General features: G+C 38.1%; 1 protein-coding gene across 3 annotated transcripts in view; it reads right to left on the minus strand.

The window, feature by feature from the left end:
• Positions 1 to 1923: 1923 nt before the first annotated feature.
• Stk33 (serine/threonine kinase 33) overlaps positions 1924 to 20452 on the minus strand; it is a 142488-nt gene continuing 123959 nt past the window's right edge. For all 3 annotated transcript variants that reach the window (XM_048360326.1, XM_048360323.1, XM_048360325.1), the window contains 2 exons: positions 18090 to 18287; positions 1924 to 2716 (listed from right to left, as the gene is read on the minus strand). In XM_048360326.1, coding sequence (XP_048216283.1) covers positions 2510 to 2716; positions 18090 to 18287 — 405 coding nt within the window. In that variant the 3' untranslated portion in view covers positions 1924 to 2509. The remainder of the gene's footprint in view (positions 2717 to 18089; positions 18288 to 20452) is intronic.

Below are 20452 nucleotides of genomic sequence, written 5' to 3' on the forward strand. Positions count from 1 at the left end.
TCTACCATTGAGCCATAGATAGACTTCTAAGATATATATATATATATATATATATATATATGTACAAACATATATAATTTTTGTGGTTAACTAGAGATAATAGTCACATTGACTTTCCTGCCCAGAGTGGCTTCACATCACAATCTTCAGACCTCAGTTTCCTAAGTAGCTAGGTGTGAGTACAGGTGTGAGCTGATCCTTTCTTCTTGATGATATCTGTTTTTCTAAGTTGAACGTGTTCTCAGTTCCAAGTCGACATTCTTTTCCTTTTATTTCTCATATTCCTCTTACCTCGGCCTATCTGCTATTCAAGTCCGTGTATTGGAATCACACCTACTCTGCTGTCATAGGTGGAATGTCCCCCTGGGTCACTGCAAAGCCCTCTTCTCCAGGCCGTGGAGCACAAGAGATGTCAGAGGGATTGTGCTGATGCCTTGGGGATGGTCACCTGGCCATGAAAAGCCAATCTGAAATGAAAGAGATACTATTTTCTGGTAATTTCTAAACATGGACATCAATCAAGATGCATTGTACTTAATAAACTTATTTCTTGAATGGCAAAAAAAAAGGAGATACTATTTTCACAGCCATTAAAAGTAAATGGTGAAAGGCCACATGAGTCCAAATACTAAGAGGCATATCAACTGCAAAACAAAGTTCAGATATGGACTGGTCTCTGTCTATTCCATATAATAAATAATAACAAATAGAAACACTATGTGAAATCTCTCTAGAAGGTGTGAGGTAAATTCTACCAGAATGATTCTCTACAAATAAAGTGAAGGTAGTGTGAGTCCTTTATTATCAGGAGAGCTATGAGAACACATGGTATGGTATAAGGATGGCTGACCCATGTGGTGGGAAAAGAGGCAGATCCATCACAATGTGTAAAATGTGGTCCTTTCTGGACCCTTGCTCTAGTTTACTGAGTGCAATCACTAATTTAGGTATAAGAGAAATGTGGATTTCACACAGAATTCTCTAATCCCAGAAGATGGTAACACTGAGAAGGTAAGAACATTTTGAATACAGGGTCTGTTCCATTTTCAGGCGTGAAGACTGGGCAGAATCAAAAGCACCATTTTGGTTGCCTTTTCTGTGAGGAGATCAGCAATCAACTTGCTGCCTGGCTCTTCCCTGCCAGGGGTACCAGGACCACAGCTCTCCCCTCTGCGTCAGAGAGGACTGCACGGGAAGGGAAAGGATTTAGCTACGTGGCCAGGGTTTTCCTTCAGAGGACACAGCACCTGCTCCAAAGCCTGGCTCACAAATCCCCAAGAGAGTGCTTCCAATTCAGGAGATGGTAGGTGGGTCCCATAGAGCTTCAAATAACAACCAAAAAGAGAGAAATACTTAGAAGAATCCACGTCAACCCTAGATTTAAAATGAAATGTAGACAATTTACTGTATACACGTTTGACTGGCAGTTTGCTCTAGAAAGCATGTGAAAATGAACACTAGCAGAACCCCCTCAGTCAGAAAAGCCCATTCTGAACCACGGTGGTATCTTCTAAGTTAATAGCAAGAAACACATTCATACTTCCTCGGGCCACGGATGGCTTGCTCAGCTAGCTGGCCAGTTGTGGGTCATTCTGGAGGAGAACTGACAATCTCATGGGTGGTTGGAATGAAATTACGTATTATTTTATGAAGGTAGAAGCAGATGCAAATTGCTTCTTTAAAATTTGCTTGGGAAACTGTGAGGCATTTATTCTCCCATTAATCTCCAGTGGAAAAATACTTTCCTAGGTGGAAAGGAGAACCTACAATACTAAGAGCAATGCTATATTTTTTCTTGTGGCTATTCCCAGGCTCTTTCTTCCCCAGCAAGGTGTGCCTGCCACTGCAGCAATAGTTCAGAGGGCCTTGATGTATTCACCACCTACTAACATAAAAATTAACACGCATATGTAACATCTGGTTTTTATTGATTTTATCAACACAATGAAATGATTTAATCAATACATTTAGCAGCAAGTGAATGGCAAGCAGTTACAAAATATCTTATTTTTCTATGTTTAAAATACGTTGTCTTAAGCAACCTATAGCAACTACAGTCACAAGGACACACGTGAAGGACGGAAGCACTTCTGCCTAGGGCAGGTTTGTTAGTCATTTCCTAACAAAGTCTTCTACACTGCAAGTGCACATAATTATTTGGGCTTCCATTGCCATATTGGGCCTCTTGTTTTCCCTTACAAATAACTGTGCCTAAATATAAGGAGATGAAGTAAAACAGAGCAAGGTTGCCCACCGCTATGTCCCTAGGGCATCTGTCTCCTAAACCCTCAAATACCTTGAGTTGAGCTCAGCGGCAGGCCGGCTGGTGGCTGTCCTTTATGCCCCGTGCAGTTTGCGCTGCTTTGGAGATAACTACCTTCAATTTTTAACTGGTACAAACACATGGCAGGGCGTGGTGGAGTTAAGAGGCCATCTTTGCCCTTCTAATCCTCCTGTTAGCACTAGAAGGAGCAGCTTGTTTTTGCACGGTTCAGCATAGGAGGGGATCTTAGAGTTTTTTTTTGCCTCGAGATGGAGCAGTGGATTTAGCAGTGGGCTTGGTTGCTACTCCTTGGCCTGAAGTCCCAGGGTTTTTCCCTAGTTCTTCCTTGAGTTCACCTGGGAGGCGTTTGCTATATGTGGAGCTTGAAGAGTCCCAGTTGCCTATACTTGCTTTCTTATTAGTTGCAACTATAGTCTTTCCACCAGCAGTAGACTACAAATAAAAGAAAAGGCTAAAGTTAATAATTTTCAGACACAAAAACATATATACCAACTCAAGCAAGAAACTATGCTTTGTTCAGGATTTGCAAGATGGGCACTCTCTAGATTTGCAATACAACTAGTCACACTGTAGCATTATTATTAAATGCACAAAAGCATCTTCAAGCAAACCAGTTTGTTTATGCTGGGTGTGAAGCAAACTGCAGGGCTCTTTCAATCCCCAATGCCATACAAATAAAAAGAAATGTCAGTAGCATAAAGAAGTCCACTTGGATGTAATTGAATTCATCTTTCCTGATTTCCATCACTTGTACGTAGAAACCCTAACCAGGACAGGACATTGTGACCACTGTTCTAACCTGGTTACCAATATCTGGTCCTCATCTGGCCACATCTAGTCCTGTCTTACATGCTCCCCATTCTCCATTGTGAATTCCAGGCAGGCATACCATCTGGCCAGGCTGCAGACCTCTTACAGTCCCAATTCCTCACTGGTGAAGGTAGAAAGATTTACATATAAGAATGGATCAGGGGAATGGCCACCCAGGTAATGTATGAGCATAAAACATGGAACAAGCAGGAGGATTTTAACGGATAATCAAATTTCTCAGGTCACCTGATTCCACAGCAGAGGTGGACAGGGTCACAAAGGAAGTAGTTCACTTTAACCCTGGGACATTTTTTTAAAACAATCACTTTTAATTACGCTGGGCAGAGTTCTGAAAGAGCAGGAAATGTCCCAGGAGACATACAGAGCTGGTCAGGGCAAGGCATGGAATGCAGACGCAGCAAGCTCTCGCCTCCACACAATGATCTGGGAAAGGATTCTCCACTTAACATAACCAGGTTAACATTTTTCAAAGCATGGGAAAGGAGGTCACATAACACAATACAAATTGATCTGATGTTTCTTTGATTATTCTGTCAACTCTTCTGACATGATGATGATATTTTATAGTAGGCACTTAATATATATTTGCTCAATGAATAAATGAGTCCCCAGGACTTGAACAAACCGGGTTATTTATATACTCTTTTGTGCCTATATTTCAAGAAAGAGTAAATCTATTCTGCATGTTTACTACAGACATCCCTTAAATGCACACCTCCTCAGAACATCAGCCACCTTGTACTTTATAACAGTGCATGTGACGGCAGGTGTCTGTGGCCTAGACCTACCATTCTATTGCTCAGGAGGCTGAAATCCAGAGACAGGAAAGTCTGTGAGACTCTTATCCATGAGACTCCTATCTTTACTAAAGAATCCGAAGTATAACTGTGACTCAACTGGTAGAGGGCCCGCCTTGAGCAAAAAGCTAAGGAACAGTGGCCAGGCTCTGAGTTCAAGCTTTAGCACCAGTATGCCCCCCCCCCCAACAATGCATGTGAATTCTTGAGCAGGTAATGTTTAACAAGTGTTTTGTAGCTTGAAAAGTATTTTATATACATTTTGAGATGTAAAAAGTTCCTTTTCTCTACCTTTTCCCCTAAGGAAACTTCTGAGTTGCTCCCACATACTCTTTCAAGAAGCAGAAAACATTTAGAATTCTTTAACACTTACTAATACAGGTCATATCCCTTCATTGAAAGCACACATCCAGCAGTAGGTGAAAATACAACACATTCTGGTATCTGTTTTAGTACAGACCTAGTGTCTAATATATGGAGCCTATCAGAAAATTTCAGTTCATAAAACTGCATTAACTTTACATACAAATCCTATTAAAAGTTGAATCTAAGTATAACCTTTCCTCTCATTTGACATTTCTACGTGTATTCTGAGTTATTAACCAAGTAGTTGAGAAAATGTTTTTCTGCACATGTACTACAAATAGTATTCTATAAAATAGGAATAGGGATCCAATCATTTGCTTTTTAATTCTCTCACATTCATAGCTGGATAAATTTCTATTCTTCTGCATTGTTCCATTTGTTAATGCACTTGAGTCCTTAAAGTAGACTCAGAGCTGTAGTCCAAAGATATATTCAGAAACAGTCCCTATGGGCACGGCTAGAGATAAAGGGATGGAGATTCACCCCCCCCACACACACACACACGCACACAATCTCCCTTGACACAATATCTTAATATAACTCTCAGAACTTTTGTTAAAAAGTAGAAGGGAAAAAGGAAACTAAACAGAAATGTCTAATTGCTTTGGTGTAGAAACATGATATTGTTTCATTGTGAAGTAAAATATGAGAAAATTACATTCCTCAATTACATGTATTTATAATTTTGGTGGTTTAAAAAGTATGTAGAGGGCTGGGAATGTGGCTTAGTAGAGTGACTGCCTAGCATGCATGAAGCCCTGAGTTCAATTCGTCAGAACCACATAAACAGAAAAAACTGAAGTGGAGATGTGGCTCAAGTGGTAAAGTGCTAGCCTTGAGCAAAAGAAGCTCAGGGAAAGTGCTCAGGCCCTGAGTTCAAGCCCCAGGACTGGCAAAAAAAAAATTAAAAATTAAAAAATATGTAGAACATACTCATAATATTCACAGTGTTCAAAATCTCCTCCTTGTCCCTCTAGTTAATTCAATCCTATCTCTATCAAAGATAACCAGAGCTATCAGTTTAAAGTGTACACTTCTAGAGAGAGTCCATGCATCTTTATGAAAATATGCCATTTCCATTGCTTGTAAGTCAAAATTAGCTTAATAATGGTGATTTCATATGGCTCAACTCCATCCATCAAACTATATGCTTTCTTTCATATATTTGCCCAAATAGTAGTCCAATATGGATACTATTTTTTCCAGGTCAGTTCATAAAGAAAGCTCATTCATTTTCTAGCTGGCAATAGTTCTCTTATGTAGATGTACATAATTTCTGTGGCCAGTTCATTCACATGAAAGAAACTTTCACCAGCACAAATAATTCTGTGAATAGTCTGAGACATGCGTAACAAATGTATGTGTATCACTATGTCTATAGAATATATATTTTACAAGTGGAATTCCTAGAGAAAAGGCATATAGATTTATAATTTTGAAAAATGTCTCCATGTTGTACCAATCTTATACTTTTACTATTAGCGTATAAGGGCTTGTTTTCTTGTCAGTTTGGTGTTTAATACATGCTAAGTTAACATAAACAACCATATTTTAATTAGGGCTCAGGGTTGGCATAAAAATAGCTACACTGAAACAAATGAGAATATTTGTTCCTTTGCTCCTTGATAACATCAATGCAAATATACTGACATTTTTGCAAAGGTTTACTGCAGTGCTTAGACGTGTGTGTGTGTGTGTATTTAACTTGTAAAATAGTGTGTGTGTGTGTGAGTGTGTGTGTCATACAATTCTCTTAGCTCACTTTTTCCAAAGACTGAGATTCCACGCACTGGTGGCTCACACCTGTAATCCCAGCTACTTGGGATTCCAAAATCAGAAGAATCACAGTTCAAGGCTAGCCCCCCAACACATACACAGGATCCCTTTTCAACTAATAGCTGGGCTTGGTGGCACATGTCTCCCATCCAGCTGTATGTGAGGCTTAGTTTGGGAAAAATCACAGTTCCTGAGTAGAAAAGCTCATGGGATTCTATCTCAGTGGAAAGAAGCTGTTATCCTAGCCATCTCAGGAAGCCCAAATAGGCAGACCATAGCCCAGAAATATGCCCAGAAAGGAAAGACGACCTTATCTAAACAAACAAACAAAAACTGTCAAAAATAGGCTTGAGGCACGACTTGGTAGACCACTTTTCCTAGAAATGTGAAGCCCTGCATTCAAATCCAAGTACCATAGAAGAGTCTGAGACGCCCCATTTTTTGAGTACTCCTTCATTATAGCAATTCTTGATGCTATTTGCATCAAGCTGCAGGTTTTCCCCCAAATAGCCAAGGCTATGATTCTCCTTGGAACCCCAAATTCCCAAGGCAAGATTTTTCTAGGACTGTGAACAAATCTTAATTTTTTCAGGGCTTTTTGTGGTAGGCTATATATTCTCTGAGTTTTCTTCTCTCAGAGCTAATGAGATTCCTCAGTGATCTTTGCTGTCATGTATGTAATTTTACAGTTTTGTTAGTAATAAGACAGAGAAATAGAAATTAAAATTGCCCAGACTAAGAGATCTTATAAGTCATAAAAGGCAAACAGGACAAATGCTCCCCTAAGCCAGTAGAAAGGGGTATAAAGATCGCAATGGACTTTCAATATTCAGTTATTTGGGAAGAGATTCTAAATGTCCATCGTGAGATGCTAGCTATCCATGCATCAGAACACAAGAGTATGCAAACGTCATTACAGATAGTGGTCTAAAGATACTGCATCTAAAGCAACATTGTACAGTAAGCAAGAAAACCTTACTGTAACAGTGTTGTCAGGGGAGGATTGCAATGGTGTAACTCCTTCGAGACATTTTCTTACAATTTAACAAAATAAATAGCAGAAAGCTAAAATATGTGTTGTCAGAAGAGGAGGAAGTCAAGTGGAAGAGAGGTGGATGAATAGACAGAGGAAGGGTAGGTCATAATATTCAATGTACATATGTGAAAATGGAACCAAGTCACCTGAGGAGATGAACAGGCTTGGAAGAGATGGGGGAGAATGATAAAAGGGGTGATGCTGATCAGATGTTTTGCAGTGATAAACTGAACCTCTTTTTACAACGATGTAAAATAATAACAAAAGAAAACAGAAAAGCTTACTGACATCAGAAAGGCATCGTAGCCGACTGTCACTGGTTTAGAAAGAAAGAAGTTGGGGGCTGGGGATATGGCCTAGTGGCAAGAGTGCTTGCCTCATATACATGAGGCCCTGGGTTCAATTCCCCAGCACCACATATACAGAAAATGGCCAGAAGTGGCGCTGTGGCTCAAGTGGCAGAGTGCTAGCCTTGAGCAAAAAGAAGCCAGGGACAGTGCTCAGGCCCTGAGTCCAAGCCCCAGGACTGGCCAAAAAAAAGAAAAAAGAAAAAAAGACCTTCTATCTTTACACAAAATGATGAAGTCATACCTGAAACACTGTGACAAGCCCAAAAAGATAAAAGGGAGCAGTGAAGATTTCATAGTGGTTATTAATGACTGGGAGTGGTGGTGGTGGGTAGAGAAGTCTTTATGAGACCTCTTTTTTTTAAAGTTTTTATTATAAAACTGATGTACAGAGAGGTTACAGTTTTATACGTTAGGTATTGGATACTTTTCTTGTACTGTTTGTTACCTTGTCCCTCATACCCCCTCCCCCCTCCCCCTTTCCCCCCCTGCAGTGTTCAGTTCACTTACACCAAACAGTTTTGCAAGTATTGCTTTTGTTGTTGTTTCTCTTATTTTACCCTTTGTCTCTCAATTTTGGTATTCCCTTTGAATTTCCTAATTCTAATACCAGTACACACTGTTTCCCATTCACTCAGATAAGATTACAGAGATAGTGTAGATACAATCACAAGAAGGTGATACACGAACATCATCAATAGTAGAAACTACAGATACACATGGGATGTTGAAAGTAGTTACAAATGTGATATAACAATCATTTCCATAAAATGGAGTTCATTTCACTTAGCATCATCTTATGTGATCATAAGGGTATAGCTATTGGGCTCTTGTGATCCTCTGCTGTGACTTGCCTAAACCTGTGCTAATTATTCCCAATAAGGGAGACCATAGAGTCCATGTTTCTTTGGGTCTGGCTCACTTCACTTAGTATAATTTTTTCCAAGTCCTTCCATTTCCTTACAAATGGGGCAATGTCATTCTTTCTGATAGAGGCATAAAATTCCATTGTGTATATGTACCACATTTTCCTGATCCATTCGTCTACTGAGGGGCATCTGGGTTGGTTCCAGATTCTCGCTATGACAAATTGCGCTGCAATGAACATTGTTGTGCTGGTGGTTTTACTGTGATTTTGTTTGTGGTTTTTTGGATAAATACCCTAAAAAAAGATAAACAAGAAGACTGTGTATATGTGCATTTGTAGGTTCATATATATTATGTATATATGTATGTATGTGTGTGCATATATTATATATATGTATGTGTGTATGTACTGTATAGCTACCAGAATGCAGAAGAAGGGGCACATATGCAGCACTTGGAGCTAGAGGGCAGCTCTGATTGCTACAGGCAGACAGAATGGTGGAGGCAGGGGCTGCCCTAAGCGGCATTTCAGCTGTCCTCCATCTTCGATGAATTCTCACCATCTGGGACAGTTGAAGAATAGATGGGCCTACTAGAGACTGAATAGTAGAAAAGATGGCCTTACAAGGCTCCTCTAGTTTCACCTTCTTGTAATTCAGTACACTTGGCCTGATTTCCCCAACTCATATTAATCTTGAAAAGGAGGTTCCACGTGTGTGAGGGAAGATATGTAACAAGAAATCAGGCTAAATATACACACGTTTCATTATTCACTGGCATAACTTTAATCTGGTGAACTTATCTGGTGATAATGGATGCAAAACCTGTAGCTCTCGGCATATCCTTGCAAAGTAATACCAGTGCATGATTACTACAAACTGTTACCATTTCTCTGAATTTTGAGTAAAATACATGCTATTTAAGCAAAGTGGTTTATCACTATAGCAACCATTTCTAGAGTCACGCATTCAAATTATAGGCCTGCATTAGGTGCAAATGACAAAATTCTGAAACAAGTTTTTTCTACAGCTTTGCTTGCAGTGGTCCCCCATCTTGTCTCAGGATTCTGTGGTTTCAAGGAGGAAGAAGGAAGGGGGAAAAGCAAGGAGAACAGAAATCAACTTTTCACAAGGTTGCCCTAGGAAAGATCTCGCTCTTAGGTGAACTTAATGAAGATACAGTCTAACTTGCAAGTTTGAGAAAGTTGCAAATATATTTATTTTTATAACCCAGATATTACTTATGTGCAGCAAAATATACAAATCTCAAGTAGACAATTTGAGGAGTTTTAACAAATGCATTGTATATATCTTTATAACCAACACCATAGACAAGACATAGGACAATCCCCCCCTTGTGTCATGCCCCGTTCAATCCTTTTATCTTGTCCTGTTTCTTTTTTACACATAAATCAGTTTGTCAGATGCAGATGGCTTATGATTATAATCATAGCTATTCAGAAGGTAGAGATCTGAAGATCATGGTTCAAAGCAAACCCAAGCAGACAAATCCAGAAGGCTCTTATTGCTAATTAACCAGTGAAAATAAAGAGAAGGTCTGAGAAAAGTAGTACAATACACATACCTGTCACTACTCCTCATTAAAAAAAAAAAAAAACCTAAAAGCCAGAAGACAGTGGAACATCCTTTAAATGTGGATCCAAACCAAATGAAACCAAAACCAGTCCCTGATACCACCACCACCACCAAAACATAAAAATGCTAAGCGACTCATGCCTGTAATTCAAAGCCAGGCTGAGCAGAAAAGTTTGCAGGATTCCATATCTCATTAGCCAGCAAAAAGGCCAAGACAGAAGCTTGGCTCCATGGCACACCACCAGTTGTAAGCAAACAAGCAAGCCAAGTGAGAACGAGGTTCCTGAGTTCAAGTCCTGGTACAAGAACCACACACACACACACACACACACACACACACACACACACACACACACACACTACCAACTGTCACAAAAGAATTCCATAAACAAAGAAGGTATGTTTCAGCACGTAAGACAAAATAGATGCTTCTAGATATAAGGAAGAACTCATCACCAACAGACACATAAATGAAGTTCATCAGGCTGAATGGGAATGATATCAGATGGAGACCTGGGTTTCTAGGAAGGAAAGGACATTATAAAGAGTAAATATCTAGATAAATACAAAGAAGAATTTTCCCGCTTCATTTCTTGAAAATTAAGTGACAATTTAAACCAAAAATAATTACAATTTTGTGGAGTTTACAGTTATATAGATATAATACATTCAACAATTACAGCCTAAAGGCAGAGTAAGAGATGAGGGGAACTAAAGAAACACATTTAGAACGGAAGCATTATTTGTCATAATCCAACCCAATTAGCACTCCATAGAGAAAAGGTGTCCATAGCATAGTCAAATAGCTACAGAACCTGATGAGAGCTGAACAAAAATCAGGCTTAGGAGAGCAGGGAAATGCTTTGAATGACGAAATACAACCTTCAACTAAAAGGAAGCTGGCTAAGCTGGTGGTAAAACCTTTACCTTATACAGGAATTGCTTGTGTGGGAAAAGTAGGGATGCAAGGTACTTTTAACCCAAAAGATTTGTTATGTATAGAAGTCTATGAAGCCAAACTAGCAACTGGCATCACAATCAGTATAAGACCAATGGACACGGATCCATTCATAGTAGCACCATTAGTTATCTGTACCTGTATTGGTTAGCTAGCGCAGCTACACAACTGTTTAGGAGATCGCTAAGATTACCTCCAGGTGTGATGATTCACCACTAGGAGTCATAAACTATGACTTAGAAAAGATGCTCAGGCTGATGTCTAGGGAAGCCAGGCACAAGCGTCCAAGTGTTTTCTCCCAAGGCAGTCACTCAGAATGTACAAGCTGTGGCAGCCTGTGTGAATTGCCACCTATCAGGGATGCTCCTAAGAAACTCAGAACCCAGAGTTCTTACTGGGGTATGGTCACATGGGCAGCCCCTGCTCGGTACATACTGAAAGCCCACACTCCTTGAAGGAATGCAGGACGTTAGCATAAACCATATTGTTTGCACAGAAAGTTTAGACACAGTGGTAGCAAGCATCTAACATTCTAGTTTTCAATGCCAGCCAAGAGCCAGTTTTACAAATAGGCCTTGTCACAGAATGCAGTGGGCTGCAGATGTAGCTCAGTAGTAGAGTGCTTGCTTAACATGAAAGAGTCCCTGGGTTTGATTCCTAGCACTGAGCAAAAAAGGAGGGTGGGGAAGGTAACATTTTAAGTCTTGTATGTTAATGGTTTTCTACATAGCTACATAACTGGAAAAAAAATCTCCATGTCTTGCAATAGCTATTTATTTTTCTCAGCAAGCTACAAGGCTTGGCCTTGCTGTGCTGCACTTCTTCAGGCTTTGGACCGGCTTCTAAAGTGTTCATAGTGCAAGGAGCTGGGCAGGCATTCTGTGGGCATGTTCTTCTGGCAGGTGATGGAAACTCAAGAGACAAGCTCATTTGTGAAGGCATTTAAGGTCTCAGCTTACATCATATTTCTTAACATCCCATCAGCCAAAGCAAGTCACACACACAACACCCTTTCTCTGATCTACCAGGGAGAACTGTAAAGACAAATGGAAAAGGGTATGAACGTGCAAATCCCTTTTGAGGAGGGCTTTAAAAAATTGGAACAATAATCCAGTCTTCCACAATACTTTAGGACCCTCAAAAAAACTTGGAAGCATCTATTACCTTTAACATTTTTTTATTTCTTGGCTTACTAGTTTATCCCAACATCTATGCTCAAAGGAAACTTGAAGGGACCAGGAGAAAAAAAACTTTAGCAATATTATATTCAAGGTCTTCAGTATTGAGATAATACAAGTAATAACAACATTAATGAGTACTTACCATGTATCAAGAGCATTATATCAATGATTTCATTTAGTCCTTAGCTGAGGACATGATTCTTGCATCACTGATGGAACAATGGAGGACTAGAGACCTGTGCACCATCATACAGCTTGTATTCAGTAAGGTTAGGCTTTGGATTGTAAAATCCTAGATCCAGACGCTGTGCTTTTAATCGATGGTACTTGGAATTCTGTGCTTAGGCACATAGGTCTTGTCATAATGCTCCAATACTAAAAAATGAAAGTGTGGAAGTGGTGCTATGGCTCAAGTGGTAGAGCTCTAGCCTTGAGCTGAAGAGCACAGGGACAGTGCCCAGGTCCAGAGTTCAAATCCCATGACCGACAAAAAAAAAAAAAAGAAATGAAAGTGTACTAAGACCATGGAAAGATCATCAAATCTGGCTATTGTGAATATTTCTATGATAAACAAGGGTATCCTTATTATCTGCTGCCTTACATCCCTTCAGATACCTGCACAAGAGTGCTTTCCAGGATCATATGGTAGTTTTATTTAGTGTTTTTATTTTTTGAACAGCCATACTGATTTCCACAGTGGCTGCACTGATTTAGAATGTACCAACAGCATTTGGTAGGATTTACAATCCACCTAGCATTTGTTACTGTTTGTTTTCTTCATGTGTGCCATTCTGTCTGGAGTAAAGTGAAACCTCAATGTAGTTGTGATTTGCATTTCCTTTAGGACTAAGGATGTTGAACATTTCTTTATGTATTTATTTGATAATTGTACTTTCTTTGGGGAACTGCTTGTTTAATTCACCTGCCCATTTATTAACTGGATTACTTGCTTTTTTTGGTTCTTAGTATTAGGAGCTCTTTATATAACATCGATATTAATCCTATATATAAGGAATACCTGGAAACAATTTTTTTCTCATGTTTTAGGTTGTTTCTTCAGGCTGGTAATGATTTTCTTCAATATGTAAATGCCTTTTCATTTGATGTAATCCCATTTGTCAATTGTATTTCCTGAGCACTGGCGTCCCATTCAGAAAGTCATTGCCTATGCCTATATCTTCAAGTATTTTTCCTCTATAAAGTTCCAAGTTTTAAAGATATAAGTTCCTAGGTTCAAAGATTTTATGGAAGACTTTTGAGGCTGTTCTTGTGTGTACAATATTGGAGACTGAGCTCAGGGCTTCACACTTGCTACACAGGTGCTCTATACTTGAGCTACACCTCCAGCCTTTTAGGTTGGTTTGTTTATGCCTGGCCAGCCTGAGCCTTCCGCCCTCCTGCTGGTACTTCCTGTGTCACTTGGGATAACAGGCATATGCCACTGCACCCAGTCATTGGTTAAGATGGAATTTTACATACTTCTTTTTGTCTGGGTGGACCTTGAGACATAAACCACCAATTGGTTCCCCCAGGTTGCTAAGATCATAGGCTCATCTATTGCTCCCAGATCTTTGCTGCATTTTCAATTAATTTTTTCACAGGGGGAAGAAACTGGGGTCTAGTTTCAGTCTTCAACACTGCAAATGTCCAGTTTTCCCAACACCATTAATTTGAGGCTGTCTTTTCTTCAATGTATACTTTGGCTTCTGTGTGAGTTTACTTTTTAGTATTCTACTCTAGTCCATTAGTCTATATGCCTGATTTTGTGTTAGTACTGTGCTATTTTTGTTACTACAGCTGTATAGTACAATTTCAGGTCAGGTACTGTGATACAGTAATTGCTCTTTGGGCTCTGGATTGCTTTGGCTATTTTGGAGTATTTTATGCTTCCATATGAATTTTAGGATTTTTCTATTTCTGTGAAGAATGACACTGGGATTTTGATGGATACTGCACTGAATCTATAGGTTGCTTTCAGTAATACAGCCATTTTCACATAATCAGATTTGCTAACCCATGAACATGGGAGGTAGCCTTGGCATCTTCTAGTGTATTCTTCAATTTCTTTCTTCAATGCTTTATAGATTTTATTGTAGAAGTCTTTAATCTCCTTAGTTATGTTTATTCCCAGGCATATCTTGAGGCTATTGTACAGGGAACTGTTTTCCTGATTTCTTTCTTGGCCTGCTCATTATTGGTATATAGAAAAGCTATTTATTTTTGTATTTTTATTTTGAACACTTTGTATTCTCTTACTTTAATCAAGTGTAAAAGTTTTTTGTGGAGTCTTTATGGTTTGGGGGGGGCACAGGAACACATTTCCTAATGTTATTTGATAATATAGATACTATGACTTCTTCATTTCCTATTTTGAGTCTATGTTCATCACAGAAATTGGCTGATAATTTTTTTGTTGTGTCTTTATGTGGTTTTGATGTCAGGGCAATACTAGTTTCAAAGAATGAGTGTGGTAGTATTCTTTTCTTTACTATTTTATGGAATAATTTGAGGACCACTGGTATTAGTTCTTTCTTAAAGGTCTGGTAGGATTTGCCAGTGAGTCCCCCTGGTCCTTGGCATTTCTTTACTGGGAGACTATTATTGCTTCAATTTATTTGCTAATTAAGCTCTATGAAGAGCTATTTAAATGGTTTATGTCCTGTTAGGTAAATTTAGGTATGTCATATATGTCTAGACTTTCTTCTATTTTTTCTAGATTTCTTCTAGATTTTCCATTTTATTAGGGTATAAGTTTTTAAAATATTCCCTAATGAACAATTGAGACTTCATTGGTATTTGTTGTGACATCCACTTTGTCATCTTTAATATGACTAATTTGGGCTCTCTCCTTTTCTTTGGTTAATTTCTTTGGGGTTCTCAATTATCTATTCAAACATAGCATTTTTTTTGCTTCATTGATATTTTGGTATTAATTTCTGGTTTCCATTTCATTAATTTCTGTTATGATCTATATTATTTCCTTGAGCCTAGTCATTTTGGTTTGGCTTGTTCTTGTTTTTTTCTAAGCATTTGAATTGCATCATTAAGTTATTTAATTGAGAATTTTTTATTTACTTGCTCATAGCTATAAACTTTCTTCTTAGTACTGTCTTTGCTGTGTCACAAAGTTTGTGTGTCCATTTTATTTGATTCTAGAAAATTTTTTTATTTCATCCATTACCCACTGATCATTCATGTATATTGATCAGTCCCCATATGTTTGAACTGTAATTTTTATTGCTATTGATTTCTAGCTTTATTCCATTGTGGTCTGATAAAAATATAAGAGATTGTTTCCATTTGCTTGTATTTGTTAATGTGTACTTTATAGCCTTGGAGACAGCTCCAGAAATGACTGGAGAATGTATATTCTTCAGCTTTTGAGTGGAATATTCTGTAGATGCCTGTTAAGTCCATTTAATGTACACTGTCATTTAACTCTGAATTTTTCTTGATTTTGCTTTTCCTTTTTGCCAGTACCAGGGTTTTAACCCAGCCTCATGCCTGTTTTATTTGCTTGTTTGTTCAGTTAGTGTGCTACCATATGAGCCACATCTCCAGTGTGACTTTTTGCTGTTCATTTTGGAGATGGAGTCTCAGTGACTTTTCTGCCCAGTATGTCTTTAAACTGTGATGTTCTGGATCTAAGCCTTTTGAGTAGTTAGGTATGAGCCTCCAGCACCTGGCTATTTGTTGATTTTTTTTTCCTGTATGGATTTTTGAGAAATAGGTACTGAAGTCACTTGTATTGTGTCAGGCTCTATTTGAGCCTTATGTACAGCATCATTTGTTATATGAAATTGTGGGTGCCAATGTTTGGTGCATACATGCTTACAATTGTTATGTTCTTTATAAAATAGCCTTTGTCTTTTCTGATTAATTTTGATTTGAAATCTATTTTGTCAGAATTGAATATTGCTATTTCTGCTTGCTTTTAGGCTTAACTTTCTTGGAATATAGTGTTCTATCTTTCCACTTTAAGCCTGTATTTGTCTTTACTAGAGCAGTACATGTCTTACAGGCCGCAAATGGTGGGGTTGTTTCTAATTTCAGCCTGTAAGCCTGTGTCTTTTTACTGCATAATTGAGAATATTAGCATTCAGAATTATAATTTAAAGTCATGTAGTAATTCCTATCATTTGTGTTTTCATGATGTTTGAGTCTTTTATTGTCTTCATTTGCTTATCTACTCGTTTTGTGAGAATTATTCTTTCTTGAATTTTTATAATTGACATATATCTTCCATTTTTTAAGATTTCTTCAAGTATCTTGTACAGCACTAGCTTAGTGATCACGTATTGCTTTAATCTTTGCTTATCACAAAAGGTTTGTGTTTCTCCTTCAATTACAAAGGCTAGTTTCGATGGATATAATGATCTATGTTGGCAGTTATTTTCTTTCAAATCTTGACATACATCACTTTATGCTTTCTTTTCTTTTAGAGTTCTGTTGAAAAACGTGTTGTTCAAATGGATTTGATTTTATAGGTGATTTGGAATTTGTGACTTTCAGTATTCTTCCTTGTTCTGCATACTTAGTGTTTGTCTATAATATATCTTCAAGAAGTTCTTGTCTAGTCTCCTGTGTTCCATGCCTAAAAGGCCTCCTGAACCTGGATGATTATCTCTGTCAAGATTTGGGAAACTGTTACTACTTTGTTTAATGCATTTCTAAGCCTTTAGTACACACCTCTTTCTCCTTCTTGTATGTTTATGATTCACAGGTTTGGTCTTTCGATGATATCCACAAATTCTTGCTTGTTCTCTCCATATTTTTTCCATTTTTTTTACTGAATGTTAAAATTCCTCTTCCTTGTCTTAAAGCCCTGATATTATGTCTTCAACTTATAGAAAATTTTCTTTATATGATATCTTTTAGCTCTTGTTTAAAATATGGGTCCTGTTAGTTGGAGCTGTGTTTGCCTCAGAACAGTCTAGAACTCTTATGAGGGTTCTGCTTCTCAATTCTATGTGTTCTGCAGAGAGGCAGACACGGAGAGAGATTAATAGAGTGAAGAATGCAGCATTGCTTGTTCACACACATCCAGGATGAGACTTCTGTTAGAAACTTGCAGAAGGGGACTGAGAGAGTGATCTATTTGTTGACGGATACTACTAGAGAGCACATGTCTAAACACAAGGCTGACATCATGCTTTGAAAATAATCATTACCATAGTATAAACATGAACTTATTGAACTCTCTTCTTACCTATTCTAATAATAATATCTCCTGATGTTATTAGAATACATTATTTTATATGCTTATTAAAGATAATTATCCTAAAATCTCATTTGTATTTCTTTTTGAACAGAGTTTGAAGAATTTTCTGGTGACTAACTTGAAAACATAACACATACATTGCTATACATGTCTACACATACATATCCCATGTACTCCATTCATGTAATATATATGGTTGTAGATATTCACATCTATACATATGCCTAAACAAATATTATTCACATGCATATACACACATTTCTGTACTATTGAAATAGTAGGCTTTTCAAATTTGGAATGCTAAACTTGTATTTGTTCCCTTACAGAGAAAGTTTGCAGAGACCTCTCTACATAATCACTAACGTGTGTGTGTGTGTGTGTGTGTGTGTGTGTGTGTGTGTGTGTGTGTGTGTGCACCAGTCCTGGGGCTTAAACACAGAGCCTGGGTGCTATCCTTGAACAATTTTGTTCAATATTAGTGCTCTACCATTTGAGCCACAATTCCACTCCCAGCTTTTTGGTGAATAATGGACTTTCCTGCCCAGGCTGTCTTTGAATCATGTCTTCAGATCTCAGCCTTCTGAATAGCTAGGGTTACAATTGTGGGCCACCAGCACCCAACTCATAATCAGAGATTTTAAACACTTGGGCCATGTTACTAAATCACGATAACCTATAAAGTACAAAGAACTTTACTTACAAAGTAATGCTGGTCCTTTGTTACAAACATCAAAGACAGCTGTAGAAGAAGTTTCCAGTGTTGGGAGTATTTTAAAATTTGGAGGAATGAGACAACTGCTCTTCCTTTGTGTTTTGATGGCTTTCCTTACCTGCTTTTCTTCCTTCTCAAGAGAAGTGTTATGGACATCATGGGCCTTTTTCCTGAATTGGTTGCTTTTCAACTTTTCTTGAAGGGACCAATTAGTCTTCTCCTCTGTCTTGTTTTCCTCATCACTTTCTGGGTTATTTTTCCATTCTTTCATCATTTCCAGTACGTTGGTTGGTCTCACCGAAGAAACTTTATTGCCCTAGTGGTCACAATACATTTTGGAGTGTTATAAATAATTTAGAAAAAAGTTGGTATTACAGTTTAGGAAATTGTAATGCTGAATAAATAGCAGAAGTTCTGATGCCCAGTGGAGCACACTCCCTGTCCAGCCATGACTCACACCTCTTTCCTAATATCACTGACATCATGCCAAAGCTTACAGGGGAAATATTCAGTCTTGAGAAAACAACGTAGCATGCTTGCGTAAAGGACAGTATACCAAATGACTCTTTAGAAGTCAGAGACAATTTACGGCATGTTTCTTTAGCAACCTGCTAGGGAAGCTTGAAGAAGCCATCCAAAGGCTAGTGAGTACAACATTCAAGGTAAGAATAGGCATGATATCTAAATTTGGTTGATTGGTTAAACAGTCTAACAATATATATTCTTGATTTGAAATCTTTTATCTGAAATATCAACTATAGTTGAGTCACTGTACTATTCTGATCCCAGCTATGATTAACAAACCAAATCTGACCATTTTATATTAACTATATGTTCCCAAGAACATATAGTGTCAAGAAACACACAAATATAAGCTCCAAATGAATCTTGCTTACTAGGTATGTCTTTAAATATTCTGCCCCTAATTCAAACTGTTAGGACAAAATTTGGGCAAGAAGTTTGAATAATATTTAGATTTACATTAGAATTTCAAATGTAGACAGCTGTAGAGGAATTATAAGTTAATCTTTCTCTACAGGTAAACTGAATGTTAACCATCAGTAATAGAAAGCTACAAGACAGGGAATACTTTAAGGACAGCTATTTAAATGTGTTGTTAAAGACTTATGGTACTTAACGTACTCATGGTTAAAAACAGATAAATATTAAGTATGTAATGATACTAACAAGTGAGGATCTGTGTGTAATTGCCTCTTAGGGATTCTTTTATTTCATTCTATTTTAAGAAAGTTTTAAGAAGGTGTTGTTTTTTTTTAATCACTTTCATCCAAGTATACCTTCCATGGGTTATACTCATCCATCCTTTATTATTTTAACTCAGAATCCTTTGCCATTCCTTTTTTTTTTTTTTTTGGCCAGTCCTGGGCCTTGGACTCAGGGCCTGAGCACTGTCCCTGGCTTCTTCCCGCTCAAGGCTAGCACTCTGCCACTTGAGCCACAGCGCCGCTTCTGGCCGTTTTCTGTATATGTGGTGCTGGGGAATCAAACCTAGGGCCTCGTGTATCTGAGGCAGGCACTCTTGCCACTAGGCTATATCCCCTGCCCCCTTGCCATTCCTTTTTGTATACCCATAGCCTACATTTTCTTCAAGAGGTACAACCTAAGAATCATCTCTGTCAGGTATCTCAGAACTCAAAAGGATGAAGTGAACTTAAACTCAAGTGAAGCACAGGCAATGGTTCAGCAATAACAACCACGTGAGGCTGACATCATAAAAAAATCAAAGAGTCTCCAAGTTCCATCCAAATGAGTTCTGATCTCCAGGACTCTGCTTGGTCCCTCTCATCAACTCTATTAAAACTTCTTGGCTTTGTCTTGACCTCTAACCCTTATTGTCATAAACTCATGGTATCCAGGCTCCAGGAATGCAAATGAAAACAATTTTACCTCAATTTGATTCTTTCACTATTAGACAAAGACAATCTAGTATCTCTTTGTATGTAATATGGGTACTCAGTAACCTTGCCCTAATTAGGTTTCCTTTGGTTAATTCTGAATATTGTAATTTTTTTTTTTTTTTGCCAGTCCTGGGCCTTGGACTCAGGGCCTGAGCACTGTCCCTGGCTTCTTTTTGCTCAAAGTTAGCACTCCACCACTTGAGCCACAGCACCGCTTCTGGCTATTTCTATATATGTGGTGCTGAGGAATCGAACCCAGGGCTTCATGTATGTGAGGCAAGCACTCTACCACTAGGCCATATTCCCAGCCCCTGAATATTGTAGTATTCACTAATATTTTTCACTCAATGTTTCTTCCTCCAAGGCACATGACAATTTCACTTATCTATGCCTTTGAAACATGATCATGTGGCTTACTTTTGTAAACAATTAGAATACTTCCATATGTAATGTTACTAGGAATAAAACAAATGTTATTAGGAATAAAATAAATGCTACTAGGAATAAAATAAAGACTATTAAAAACATAATGGATGCACAACTTCACAAAATTAATGAATCT

The sequence above is a fragment of the Perognathus longimembris genome, chromosome 13 (assembly GCF_023159225.1).
Source record: "Perognathus longimembris pacificus isolate PPM17 chromosome 13, ASM2315922v1, whole genome shotgun sequence".
Taxonomy (NCBI): domain Eukaryota; kingdom Metazoa; phylum Chordata; class Mammalia; order Rodentia; family Heteromyidae; genus Perognathus; species Perognathus longimembris.